The sequence below is a fragment of the Sus scrofa genome, chromosome 2 (genome assembly GCF_000003025.6).
Source record: "Sus scrofa isolate TJ Tabasco breed Duroc chromosome 2, Sscrofa11.1, whole genome shotgun sequence".
Taxonomy (NCBI): domain Eukaryota; kingdom Metazoa; phylum Chordata; class Mammalia; order Artiodactyla; family Suidae; genus Sus; species Sus scrofa.
This window is the reverse complement of record NC_010444.4, coordinates 100,665,779-100,681,080: the sequence shown is the minus strand read 5'-3', so window position 1 is coordinate 100,681,080 and position 15,302 is coordinate 100,665,779. Positions and strand designations below refer to the sequence as shown.

The following is a 15,302-nucleotide window of genomic DNA, read 5'->3' as shown; positions in this document are numbered from 1 at the left end:
CACTTTCTGACCTTGCCAACCACTGATTCTAACACTATAGCTTTTTATTTTTCTAGAACTTCCTATGAAGTGAATTGTACAATATGTAGTTTTGTGTCTAGATGCTCTCACTTAACCTTTTTCCTTTTCATGGATGACTAAATGGCAGAAAATAATTAATAGATCTCAAGCTAGGTTCAGTTTCACTGTCATAAGGTGGAAGAAGAGATTCAAGGAAAAGAAGGACACATTTAACTTTCAGAAAACAAATTGCTTTATTTCACATAGAAAGTCTTTTTTCATATGAACCTGGCCCACAGTACATTATATCTACATAAATACCACTCCTGTCCCTTTTTTAAAGCCCCTTTGCCATTTGGTTCATTGCTACAAAGAGCAAAAACCTTGATTATTTCTACATAGAAGAAAGGATATTAAAGGTCTTTTAACATGGCATAAAGTGATTAAGATTATAGATATGGAGTTGGACTACCTGGGTTTGAATTCTGGCTCTTCCATGTACTAGCAATTTTCTTGAGTAGGCTCTTTATTCATTTTTTGCCTGTTTATCTGATTAAGAGGATAATAATAGTACTTCATAGGACTGTTGTGAGAATTAAGTGAGTTAATACCTATAAAGTATTTAGTTTCATGCCTGCCTCAGTATATGCTATAGAAGGATGATTATGATTATATTAGATTGCACTGAGAGAGGAGAGCCTAAGTTTTATTAAAATGAGTAGGATGTTTACTTGAGTGGAAATGCTCAGAAGCATAGTTTTGGAATCTAAGACTGCTACCAGCTCTATCTGCCTTGCATGCCAGGTTATACCCATTTTATGGCAATTATGGCCCAGTCACAAAACATTTGGCACCATTTCTATAAATAATAAGTCAAAATTATTTGCTTAGCCCAATTTTTTACTAACTTCTTATTAGTTAATTGTTTAAATTTTATATTTAAACAGATTATAAAAAGATAAAGTTTAACACATATCATTTAAAAGAAGTGGTAGTATAGAGTAGAAGTTCAGATGGTAGAACCAGATAGACTATTTTGTAATCTGGCAAGTTGTCTGATCTTGAACAAAATCGTTAATCTCTGTAAAATGGGATAATTAGAGTGTCGATGTCATAAAGTCATTTTAAAGACTAAATGAGAGAAAGCATGTAGCCAGTTCAAGAGGTTAGCTTGCTGGGCAAGATAAGATAATAGCTTGTGTGGAGATAGTAAGAATGGAATTGAAGAGAAGTTTACGGATTTTAGAAATATTTTGGAGGATAAATTAAATTGGATGAATATGAGAGATAGAAGAAGAGAAAGTTGTCAAGGATGACTTCCAGATTTTTGGCTTGAACAACTGGGTGAGTGGAAGTACCACTTGACAAGATGAGAGAAACTAAAAGGAGAACAGACAGGAGGAACTGGAAGACCTAAAAAGAGTTTGCTTTGGGACATGTTAAGCCTAAAATATCTGTAGAAATTCAAATGTGTTTGCTCTGGTTCTGAATACTGATCCTTTGTCATTTGTAATCATTATGAATGTCTTCTGTTTATAACCATTTATAGTTTATTAAAGATAGCCATATTGACAAGTGCTATAGCCTTGAATCTGTCTCCAAGATTGATGGCTGTCAATATCTTGACACCTAAAAGTAGGAAAAAATGGATAGTTTCAAGGTATCGCCAACTTATGGATTCTTTTATTTTCATTATATTTGAAGTTAAATCTTATGAAATTGCCATCAATGTGAAAACATGTCTAATATTAGTAACTTCATATAGTTCCATTTAATATTTAAAGACCAAATAATGGTCCTTTATTTTTAAAGATGTTTTCACTAGATATATGCTGTAACATCAGTTATTATGTGTTCATATATACTCTTAATCCCTTGATAATCATTAAACAGAAATGCTTATACTTCTTAAAGGGTAACATATTTTAAAATATCAAAATGAAGATAGATTTTTAATCCAGGAATATTTAACCATATTAAAGTAAAATTATCTTCCATGTGACATTATAAAATATATTTTGCACTGAACTGCTCTTATAGATGTTTTGTTTTTTACTAATATACAATTTATACTTTGTTCATGTACTAAGGAGTTAAAAGACATCTAAAAGTTTAAAGCTAAACCATATGATTTTCTTGCATATGTATTTCTGGATTAGGGCCATATGGTATTGTGTTTCATTTTTTCTGGAAGCACACCCTACTAGCCAATTCCTAAAAATGTGAATTTTCTTTTATCTTGTACCTGTGGATTGGTTGGGTGCAAGAAGTTAACTTACATTTTTGTATCCTCATAAATCCCTCTAACTTGGCTATCTGCATCCTATTTGGATTTTATTGAACTATATTTTGCCTAATGAGGTCTTAGCTTTTTAAAAGAAATAACTTTGATTTGTAGGTTTCGCCATTAAAAAATGTGTTTTTTCTATTACTGTTCTTTCTCCAGCTGATCTCTCCAGTGTAGATAGCAAATCAGTGGTAGTAGTAAGGGTACTGCTGATGAGGGGAGATGTGTGTATGTTAAGTGTGTCGGAAAGAGAGAGAGGTGGACACAACTGAAGTTAATGACGTGTATGTGCTGGTTCAAGTAAAAAATGCTAGATTTTACTATTTACAAAGAAATTTTCTTCGTTTGATTTTCATCATAATCACAGAAAGATTTATATGAAGTAAAATAATCTTGAAGTTTTGATTTTAAAACTGGACATTTTTAAAATCTTGAAATTTATTCCTTCTGCATTTTACTGTTCCTAAAATCAATTTTGAGTTTGAAATATGTATTACAGGAGCACTCATTTTATAACTTTGTAGCAACAGGTTAGCTGAAGAAAAATCTGTCAAATTTGGCAATGGTTCAGAAAATATGTGAACCTGTCACTGTAAGCAGTCTCAAAGGGCGAAATGCTTTACAGGAGCTAATTAACCTTAGAAAATAATTACACAAATATGCAAATGTTGTTTAGATAATTCCATGTGTTATCAGCTCAGGTAGTCCATCATAAATGCAGACCTTGCAATGCCTAGGTAGTAGAATCTGGTATAGTTGATAAGGCTTTGGTTACTGTATCACTTCTGTTTGGCATTTAACAATTAACGATGGCAAGAAGTATATCAGGAAATTCATCCTAGACTCTGAATACTGCCGAATTCCACGTTGTAAATATTCCATGCATTCTACCACTGGCAAATTGGATTTACTTTTGTCTTTTCATGCACTTCCTATATTTACATATTCTAAAACCATTCAACTTGAAGTTACTCAATACAAAATGCACTCTAATGTGAAATTCATGGAGAAACCTGTAAAGTAGATTTAGTATGTTTGCATTTCTGTAATTGAGGCTATTAGAACATCTTTCCTTTTGAAATCTGTTTAATTTCAAAATACACTACTGGTAGTATACACTCTCTGGATTATGGTTTATAAATATATAATGATTGTGGACACAGTGTGAGCTCTAGGTTGGAATGACACAAATGTTCCTTAGAACAGCATCACCTCATTTATAAAATTGGGATTTCAGTAATGTAATGTCCCAAATATTTATTTAAAACTACTCCAGTTTTGTTAATTCCTGTACTACCATTATTGTGCTTAACTGTCTTGTAGGTGGCAGCAAATATTTGTCAGAATTTGATACATCTTGTAATGATGCGGATTTGGCTCTCCTAAACACTATGATAGTAACTACAAAGCCATAAATTTATGAAAGCCCTAGGAAATAGTCACATCAGAAAGCTAGGTTTTTTATAGCTAAAGTTTATCTCGTTTATCACCTGTTTTTAAAAATAATATTTTGAATAAAACTATTTAATCATAATGCCACTAGTCCTTCAAAAATGGAAATCACATAGCATCATTAACTTTCTTGTGATGATTCAAGAGCACTATTGTTCCTATCAGTTATTGTGCTTTAAATGCTGTACTGCCCTTATGTTGTTCTGTAACAATGCTAATAGTCTCAGATTCCTTCTGCTATATGTACTCTTCTGATTTTTTGTGAGTTTTCTCTTTCTTCAGTTATTGTCAGGTTTTCAGGTATCAGTTTTTACTTTTGAATCTATTTGAAACATCCCTTTTAATTTGCTGCTTGTAGTAGTGCAGTGGGTTCAGCACCAATGTTACAATTTGTTAGCTATGAAGATGTAAAGATCCAGCTCAAATTTTATTCCCACTATGAATCCAGAAGTAATTATTCAATAGGAATTCTGATATTTTTTAGTGTTATTTACTTGTTTTATTATAAAGAGCATTCACTTTGTACTGATTTGAAAGTTCAGAAAGATGTAAAGAAGCTAAAAATAGAAAATATTCATAATCCCACCATCCATAAGCAGCTGCTTTTAGTATTATTTGATTCTTTCTCATCTTTTTGAAGCCTTTTCACATAGTGAAGGTTATACTACCTATAAAATTAGATGAACTGCCTATATTATTATTACTTTATAAACTTATTGAATAGCTACTTAATATTTTCTTAGATAAGCTTAAATATTTATCTTCACATTGGACATGTAAATGCGGTCCAGATTTTTGTTTCTATAAATGGGACAGTGATGAACATCTTTGAGCATCAATCATTTGCCACATTCCAGAATATTAGAGGCTAAATTCCTGAAGTGAAATTTGAATACTCCTTTGTCTTGTTTTTTGAAATGCACTTCATGGTACTTTGTCGACAGTATCATTACCAATTGCACTAGCATTGTTGGTCGTTTATTAAATGCCTATAGCGTGCCTTGTATTTATAGTGGGATCAAAAGAGAATCTGCCTTCAAATTGCTTATATTCTAGAAGGAAAAAGTGACATGGCAGATTAAATAAATAGCAGGATAGAGAAGAACCAGTGAAATAGTACAGGACTCAATGTAAGCCACCATAGAACTGACATGTAAACTTGAGCCAACAATATTTTATAGTTGTTATAAACATAGGTAGGATAATAATACATGTAAATAGATGTAAATACTTACCTATATTTCTTGTAAGATGCTAGGGGTCAAAGGTTAGCAAAACTCTTTCCCCTTCTGTATGAGAATCTGACCTTCAGTTAACTTTCTAACTATCCCTGGAAGCCTGATAAGGTGGTATCTTAAGTCTAGTTTCCTAGTTAACAACTCTGAAGTTGTATGCAGGAAGTTTTTGGGGAGTTCTCTTGTGATGGACACCTATAGGAGAAAAAAAAAAAAAAAAGAGTTTTTCAGTAGTTGAACTGTAATTTAGTCAGAACCAAGTCCTCATTTGACTCCTTGGTGATCTCCAGATCTGGGATGGCTTTTCAAAAATATCCTGCCTTGAGGCAAGAGATAGGTCCTTTATAGATTCACATCATCTCAACCAGTCATTGGATGTAAATTACCTCAGAAGTGGGATTTTAACTTTAGGCAAGATAGCATTATTTGGCTGAGAGCAATTCCTAGAAAGTACCTCAGCTAAAGGTATCAGCTGAGAATAGTTGCACAGCCCAGAAAATGAGTGCCTGTAACCCAACGGGGCTCTGGAAGCATACTCTAGTATCTGCTCTAAGTGGTTGATTGTTGGGCAGTAGTGCCTGTGGTAGAAAATGACTCCTGATTGGTAAGCTGTATCTAGATTAGAAGGATTTTTTTTTTTTTTTGCTTTTTTTTTTGCTTTTTAGGGCCACTCCCGTGGCATATGGAGGTTCCCAGGCTAAGGGTCAAATTGGAGCTACACCTGCCAGCCACAGGCACAGCAACTTGAGATCCAAGCTGCATCTGTCACCTACACCACGGCTCACTGCAATGCCAGATCCTGAGTGAGGCCAGGCATCGAACCCACAACCTCACGGATACTAGTTGGATTCATTTCCACTGCACCACAATGGGAACTCCTAGATTAGAAGGATTAGAGTGGACTATAAATACCACAATTCTGATCTTCCCTGAGGGTACTAGCCCTTGTAATTGGCCACTCCCAGCAGGCAAGGGCCCTGGAAACCATGCCTTATGGAGTTGTTGCAAGACGTATTGGCATCTGTAGGTTATAAGACTTAATGCAGGGTAATTCCTTTATCTGCCCAATGTGAGTCTGATTCCCTCACTCCTAAGCTTATACCTCATGGCCAAAAGAATAACTCCTGCAAGGTTATGCCTTGCAATCTACTACAGGAACTGCTGTGAGACTTTGACTAAAAGGAATGCCTGGTACTGCCCTGAAAGCAAACTGTGATTCCTACCCTGTGTCTTTTTGGGTCAGTGGATGTCAAGTGCAGCCTGGAATAATCTTGTGTAATGGTTTAGTTGTGCCTGTGGACAACTTCCTAAGCAGATAACATAGATGTTTTTTCCATTGAGTCTTGCTTTTCAGAACATTAGGTGTTAGTGGAATATTACTCAGCCATTAAAAGGAATGAAATACCGGCATTTTTAGCAACATGGATGGACCTAGAAATTATCATGCTAAGTCAGGTCAGCCATACAATGAGACACCAACATCAAATGCTTTCACTGACATGTGGAATCTGAAAAAAGGACAGACTGAACTTCTTTGCAGAACAGATGCTGACTCACAGACACTGAAAAACTTATGGTCTCCGGAGGAGACAGTTTTGGGGGTGGGGGGATGTGCTGGGCTATGGGATGAAAATCCTGTGAAATTGGATTGTTATGATCATTGTACAGCTACAGATGTGACAAATTCATTTGAGTAATAAAAAAAAAAAAACATTAGGTGTTAAAATCTAAAACCAAAAAACAATATGACAATCTTAGACTCAGGCTAAAAATATTTTTTCGGGGGTGGGGGGGCACATGGATTCTTGAGGTTTCTTTTCCTACTTCTCATAGACCATTATTAATAGCCTATCATCTCCATAGATTGTAGAAGAAAAGACTCAGCTATAGTACTAACCTCTGAAAACACTAATCTTTATATATGAACAGTGGAAAGAACTGTTGATTCTTAGTTCTCCTTCACTCATAGGTGGGTCATTTGGGCCCAGTTGGCAATTTCCCTTATATCCTATGAGTCACAAAGTTTTCCTATTCTTCCTTTGTAATGACTTATTCCATCCCTTCCTTTCCATTCACTGTACCATCACCCTAAATAGTAGGATAGTCTATCACTTCATATGTGGAAAGCCGAACTGCCCCCTTGGAAGTGCTCTCTACCTTTAGGTTTTGCCTAGTCTGAGCTGCATTACCCATAAGATCCCAGACTGAATTTCATGATAGAGTTTTTGTCTAAGGTTTTCAGACTTTTTGTCTGTAACCCAGATTTTCCTGGAGCATGAATAAGATCCCTAAAAATAAGAAGAAGAAAGACTGGAAAGATATATTTAGAAATGTTGGCTAGAGAGTTTCAGTTACTTATTTTGTAGGCGATGATAACCATTGCAGTTAATGACCTTTTAGGCAGGAGAGTGGGATGGTTAGAGTCAGGTTTTAGGAGGAAAAGACTAGTTAAGATTCCTATAAGAGGACTCAATGAGGTGGGAAAGAAAGCGATGGGCAGATAGGCCTTCACAGTATAAAGGAAGAATTGGTGACTGTGAGAAGAAAGCAGGGAGGACTTTGCTGAGATCAGGTAGTATGAATTTATAACAGACCTGTTGGACTTGGTGTTGAGACAGCCCATCAGGAATAGAGAAAGTAATACCCCTTACAGACTTCTGCCTGTCCTATCTTCATGCATTAACCCCCTTATAATATTGCAAACACACTGAAGACCAGGATCATGGCTTACTTCTTATCATTCTTAGATTTCCACTTCCAGCCCAGAGCCTAGTGGGGACAGAGTATTCTAATCTCCTGTATGTTTTCATTCTGTCCAGATGTAGAAGAATACTTAGGACCAGCACAGGTATTGAAGATTGTTACTTCTCTAGTAGAAACTCTGTTACCTCCCTTCCTGTTTTGTTTTTACATTTCTTTCACTGTGAGATATAACTAGGGAAACCGGATGTCTGGATTTTTTCTCTGGATGGTCCCAATTTAGACCTGTTCTCCTAGTATAATTATTAACAATACCTTTCTTGACTCTTAAAGATTTATATAATAAAATCTGTGATCACTCTTTCTCTCTCCCTCTCTCTCTCTATATATATATGTGTATGTGCAGAAAAGTGCTAAATATGTATTAGGCAGTTAACTATACCATAAAGAACACACTTGTGTAACTTCTACCCCAGTCAAAAAATGAAATACTACCAGCCACTAGAAGTCTATTTCCCAGTCAAAACTCTGTCTCTCATCCTTAGAGTTAACCACTATATGGATTTTAATAACTATTTTTCTACTTATTGAACTAGTGAAAGTTAAATTATTTTTTTTTTTGGTCTTTTTTTGTCTTTTGTTGTTGTTGTTGCTATTTCTTGGGCCGCTCCCGCGGCATATGGAGGTTCCCAGGCTAGGGGTTGAATTGGAGCTGTAGCCACCGGCCTACGCCAGAGCCACAGCAACGCGGGATCCGAGCCGCGTCTGCGACCTACACCACAGCTCACGGCAACGCCGGATCGTTAACCCACTGAGCAAGGGCAGGGACCGAACCCGCAACCTCATGGTTCCTAGTCGTATTCGTTAACCACTGCGCCACGACGGGAACTCCGAAAGTTAAATTATTAAAGCCAAAAATGCTCTACAAGGGTTTCCTTCCAATTAGGATTCTTTTATTTATTTTGTATACTTTATATGTGGGTAATTTTATATTTATATTACTAATAGATATCTTCGAAAGTATATTTGTATTTTAATATATAACTACAAGGTTCTAAGTAATCATTCTGAAGATAAACACTGTGCTTTTGTTACTTGTTACCCTAAGATTTAATGAACAAGACACAGCTCTTGGCCTCAGGAGTTTCATAATCTAACAAGCAGTTACAGTACAGACTGTTCAATGCGGTAGTGGGAACATGCACAGGCTGTGGTTGGAGGACATCACATAGCCTTAGGAATGATGGGGAAGACTTTCACTGGAAGGTGAGGTTTCACTTGAGTTCTGAAGATAAGTGGCAGTTGTGCAGATAAAGGTGGTGGATAAAGTAAAGGCAGAGTACTCAGATCACTTTCTAAACAGCAGCCCAGAGATAAGAAAATTATGGTACAGTTAGGTTACTACAAGTTGTTCCCTGAAATTGGAACACAGAGTGTTCTCTGTGGTCTCTCATGGGGAGAAAAGGGTATCTTTTCGATCATCATATTTTTCAGATACATTGCAAGGCTAAAGTCAGTTCATATAAGGCCTTAGTGTCATTCTGAGTTTGAACTTGATACTGAGGACAATGAAAACACTTCAGAGGGGTCTAAGCAGGGAGTGAGTAACATGACAAAATGATCATATTTGCATTTTCAAAAGGTTATTCTCACTGTAGAATTAGAGAAAGCATTTAAATGGGCATTCCTAGAGTTAGGGAAACTGGACTGGAGACTGCTTCGGTCACCCACTTGTGAAAGAATGAGCTTGGGCGAAGCCAGAGGAAATGAGAATGGAGAATGGCTTTAAGTGATAGTGGGGGGGATGGAATCAACAAGTTTTTAATGATAAATTTTATGTGGAGTTTGAGAGAGAGAGAGACATGAGAGATGATGTTCAGATTACAGCTAGAGATGAGAAAAGACAGTGACAGAGGTTTGGAGAGGAAATTTTTATCATGATATTGAATTGGTCAAGTTTGAAGTATCTGTGGGGCATTCAAAAGGAAATGACCTTGGGTTTGGATCTCTGATGAGAAGTTTAGAATGGAGACAGATATTAGGGAACAGTAGCTTCTGATGGCAAGTGAAGCCATACATAAGAACCCTAATATGACATTTAAAATTTTCTAAGATGGAAAATGTAAATAAATTGTGCTCATCATTTAGTACCATGACATTCTTAGGGAATTAGTCTTTTGGTGTTAAAGCTTCCAAGAAATATTCAGACAAAACATTTTCATGATCTGTTTTAGTTTTTAGCAATTTGGGTTTGTTTAGCTCTTTGATTCATTTTTTTTCCCCCTCAGTATCCATGTTTTAGCTTTGACCACAAAATGTGTCAGCTATAGAAATAAATACAATAAAATGAAGTTATTATAGAACTTTTGGAATTAAAGCAATATTCATACGTTTATGAGGGTTTTGCAAGTTAGGAGAAATGTAAAATGTTCAGGTTTATATGTTTAGATTTCTCACAGTTCTAGAAATAAAATATGTATGGAAAATGCTTTTAGGAAAAAAGCATATTTTTAAAATAATGTAATAGAAAACATTTGTTGTTAATTTTCTTATTTTCAGTTCACATAGTTACTTAAAATTTTATAAATCAAATAATATAGATGTATATATAAGTATTTTCAGATATATGTATAGAAATGTATCTTACTTTTCTTAGTGTTACAGTTTTATCATAAGACCACTTTAACTTTCTACTATGCAATTCTAATGTACTTAAGATATATTTTAATATTTCAGTTATACCCAGAATGAGCAATTTCCCCTCAAAAATGTGCTTATTTTAAATATTTTCTTTCGGAAGATTTAGTAAGAGTAAAGTTTAGCAGTAATTTACTAGTAATTTAATACTAATTCATTCCCTAATTTGAATTTTCAGTGTAGTTCTTTTTTATTATTTCAATAAGCTATAACCATCTTATTTTTTAAGCTGTGTAAGCAAGCATGTAATTTAATCTTTGATCACTTGATAATAATTAGAGACAGTATGTAATATATGGTATTTATTTTCTTTATAGGAAAATGGTTCTCCTGAAGAACACGCCATCTATGTGTGGGACCATTTCATAGCCCAATCTGCAGCTGAGAATGTATTTTTTGTTGCCCACAGCTATGGAGGACTTGCTTTTGTTGAACTCGTAAGTGCACATTTAACTCTATTTTAATTTCCAAGCCCCTTACAGGCTTGTCTTTTTCACTCCCTTTTTCTTGGCATCATTATTTTATAGGATGAAAATTAAGTACTGAGTAGATAATTTTCATGATGTTTTAAAAGAGTATACTTCTTTCTTTTATTATGGCAGAGCTTTTCAGTGCTAACCAGAAATCTTTTTGCCTGTTCCTTACTTACATATTGCTTTTTTAATTTCTACTGTAGAGCTCCACTTTCCATACATTTTATGCTATTTGTGATTCCTCTTTTATTTGTACACTATTGAAGCATATATTATCTGTAAAGTGTTTAAAATTTCAAGAGACGCTTTGAATGTTTGGGAATATTTTGATAATCTTTAACTGACATGACTATACTTTCTCCACAAGTTAGTGAGTAGAGTCTATGTAATTATTATTAAAACTATCAGAAGGCTTAATTTGCTTGGAAGGGGAACTTATTGCTTGGTCATAAAAATCTTTGCATTTCAAAATAACCTTATTCTTGAGGTTAAGATTATGTGTACTTGATAGAAAAAAACCTATCAAGATTTCTAAATTCTTTCTGTATTATATGCAATTTTACAATTGTCATACTTTGTGCTGATATGAATGATTAATGAGATATAATCAGTCCTAAAAATGTGCTCCATGTCCATCATCCCTTGTCACAGGAAGATACTAGCGCTCTAATAAAATGACTAATTTAATAAAAGTGCACTTGATAATTTTAAATCCAAATAACCTGAAGTGGACATTAACAGCAAGCCCAGGCTTCGTTATCTAATATTCATGTTTCTAAACTTTGCTGTACATTTCTCTTCGTCATGGAAATAAAATATATTCCCATGACATTTTCAGCTCCCTTGCGCTTTATTATTTACCACATGATTTAGATGTGAAACTAGTGGTGACACCTGAGAATACTTCAGCTACCCTAAATTTACAAATGCTGTGCTCTCTTGAGTTCAGTAAATAAGTTAAATTACTTCTTTCTTAAATTGCTATCACTTTTTAGAAATTATATTCAAGTACTTTTAGCTTTGCTGAATTAATTTATTTTAATATATATTGGGCAACTTAAGGTTTTAAAACATAAATTTCTTTTTTCTTTTTACTTTAAGACAGTTAACAAAAACCTTTTGTATATCAAATTTGGAATTTAAGTGAGTTTTGGACAGTTTTAAAAATGAACTTAAGATGCCAGAGTAACAGATGACCAGTGTGTCAGTCCCATTTTGCCTATCCTTCTTGTCACACACTGGTGGATATTTCTCCACTTTTGTTCCACTTTAATATAAAGCACACAGATGTTTCAGAACAAGACTTGACTTCTGACCTTGAGGCTATTAGGGTCAGGGTCCTCAGGGCCTGTGAAATTATCACAAGCTGAGCTAAAGTTTTTCTCCATCACAGGAAGTAACCAGTAAGTAAGAAGTTAAAAAGGAGCTTTGTCAGAGAGACAAGATGGTCTCAGTAAGGGTCAGCTTCTGTAGTCTGCTATCTCTGCAGGAGGTGCATGCATGGGAGGAGGAATATAATATAACCACTGGCACATCACATATCTGTCAGGCAACACCAGGACTGAGAAGTCTATTTAATGTAATATACCTTGTTTAGATTTTAAAATATTAATGGCGATTATCTCAACTTCATGTATTCGCTACTTTTTGTCAAGCAACTTTGATAGGGGTATATCAAGGGGGTGTACAGATGGTGGCAACTAAAAAAAAGGTAGTTCATAACCTATTGAAAAAGTTTCCTCTAAATATGTAACACTGTACCTGATAAGTTTTACAAAAATATTTGACAAAGCTTAATATATTCAAGGCCATTATGTTTCTACTTCATTTCAAAAGGATTTTTGAAAGACAGCATTGGTAAACAACAAAAAATAATAAAATGTGTTTAAATTTTTTATTTTTGCCTGAAGATAAATAATGTTCTTTCCTATTCCCCTCATTATTCTAGGGGAAAAGTCATGGTGTTTAAAATGTTGACAAAATTTATTTTCTCAGGATTTTTCAACATAAGTATTACATATGTGAAATTGTTTTGCATGGATTAAAATTTTAATATTAACTTTATAAGAAAGTGAGTTGTGAACTTCTTAAGTTATATGGTTTAGTTTTTTGTCCCAATACTACATTATATGCATCAGACCTTGAAATCCCTTGGATTTCAATAAAATTGAACCTTTAAAAAATTATCATAAAATTGTGACCTTTGTTAAAAGCTTTACACACACACATACACACACACACCCCTTATGGATGGAACAGTCATAGTTTGTAGCATCATGTTGGAATGCATGGAGATTGTTTTTCTACCATTCTCATTTAAGTTCATATTCTTGGTTTTTAGGTCATGAATTTTAAGAAAATTTATTTTAAATGTTAACTGTGTGGCTAGTACAGTTTCAATAGTACATGTAATTACTTGTAGTGCTTATTGTTTGAAAAACAAGTACCAGTCAAGACCTATGACCTATGCTAAAATGTATGTTGAAATTTGTTGAATTAAAATTATGTATAATTGTAGTTTAAAAGTTCTACTAATGGATATCTAAAAAATTACTTTTAAATTTAGAGCACAAAACAATTGTAGAGCTTTCATATTTTGCTAATTGTTATTTTTAAAAACAGAGAACCTAATTTCTTATTATATCCTGTCTTGAAATGTTGAATTTCTCCTGAAGAATGCATTATAGTTTAGAGATTTATTTTCAAAACCAATATTCCTTTTATGGTAGTAAATCTTGGAACTCGATCAGGCCTATCCTCATAAAATAGCATACAGTTGACTATAATAATGAAAAAAGTGATTCTAAAAATATGCCTTTCACTGCTTTTATTCTTGTCATATGGTAACAACTCAAGTTTCTAATTCTCTAAGCTTTCTGTGGTCCTAGTAAAAATAGATGTTGATAAGACAGCTCTCATAGCAATTTCATCATTTAGCTATTAAAGCAAAGAACTTGAATAAATAGGGAAGAACTATTTATTTTATGAATTGATAATAAATTTTATCAATTCATTAAAAGTAATTCAGTAAATGTAATGTATCTATCTTATGGTGTATTTTCTGTGTATTTAAAATAACACCAGTATATAAAGTGATCATTAATTAAACCATCATTTTTGAGGCCTTAAATTTCTAAGAAATTCAGTTTTATATATGATAGATAGAATTAGTAGTCATAATCACAGTCATTTATGAAATTCATTTAGAAAGACATCTGCAAGTAATGCAGCTTACTTTTGCCTTATATTAGTTGTTAAAAATTTAAACTCATTTATTGAAAATTAACTGTCTTTAAAGAACAGAGTAGTTTTTTTCAGCATTTTTATCATCTCTCTCACCAGCCACTTTATGAAGTGATTCCATTGCTTCCCTTGTTGGTCATTTCAGAGTGCTTTGCTCTTGTCTTTCTAGATCATGGTTAATTTGACAAAAATCAAGCAAGCTTAAATTTTTCTTTTATTTGGAAATGAGTTAGCTTTCCTTGTCTGTGTCTAGTTTCCAAGCTCAACTCACGTTAGCTTCCCTGTTTGTAGTGTTCAATCCATCAATTTGCATTCAGACTTCTTTCCTTACTCAGAGTACATGTTGATATTTTTATAGAACACATTAAACAATTTTAGCAAATACATTTCATTAGCTTATTAAACCATCTCAGTTAATAGAAAATTAGTATTTTTCTTATTAATTTTATTTCCTTTTCCATGTTATTCATGGTATGTTCACAACCACCATTAAAAACATCTCTTAGAAATGTGTGAAAACTTGCTCCTTTTGAAAGTGTATCTCTACCCACTTTTGATTTTGGTTTCTCCAGGCTTGTCAGCACTTGATTGGCACCTCACTTGCATGTGAATTAAGGAGTGAAGGGAACTCTATTTTCCTGCCATTGTTCCACGCTGGGCTCCCTAGCCTCCAGGCAGCCTAAGCTGACCTTCAGCAGCTGATAGAGGACTATTTTTTTGGATTTAGCTGTGTGAGGACACTCAGCCTCAGTCTACTCTAAGTTGATCTTTTAAAATTGCCTGGAGCATGATTTGGATTTACACTGAAAAGAAAGTGGAATGGGACTAAAAGAATTAGTTTTTACCTTTAGTGACATGCAGTTTACTATGACCTTAAAGAAGCATCATTTACATTTTGTCTGCAAAGAACAAAGTAAATTGGATATTGGTAGGATATCTGCTTAATGTGATCAATAGGTATAACTAAAAATATGCTTCTGGGAATCGGGGATTGAAGAGAGGTAGAATAAGAGCAGAAAAGCCAAAGAAAAATTGAGCCATTATAATATCAAAACAATTCAGCCCAAAAACACTTTAAAATGTAAGAAATGCAATAAAAATAAATCACCATTTATAATATAACTTGAATTTCTGAGTTGACTGCTCATGATACAAATAGCGTGTTAATGAGTAGAATGATTTCAACTTGTACGAAATGCTGTCTTAATTCTCCAG

General features: G+C 34.0%; 1 protein-coding gene across 10 annotated transcripts in view; it reads left to right on the top strand.

Moving 5' to 3' along the window:
• FAM172A (family with sequence similarity 172 member A) overlaps positions 1-15,302 on the top strand; it is a 415,825-nt gene that overhangs the window by 212,514 nt on the left and 188,009 nt on the right. For all 10 annotated transcript variants that reach the window (XM_013994983.2, XM_013994986.2, XM_013994989.2 and 7 more), the window contains one exon: positions 10,689-10,808. In XM_013994983.2, coding sequence (XP_013850437.2) covers positions 10,689-10,808 — 120 coding nt within the window. The remainder of the gene's footprint in view (positions 1-10,688; positions 10,809-15,302) is intronic.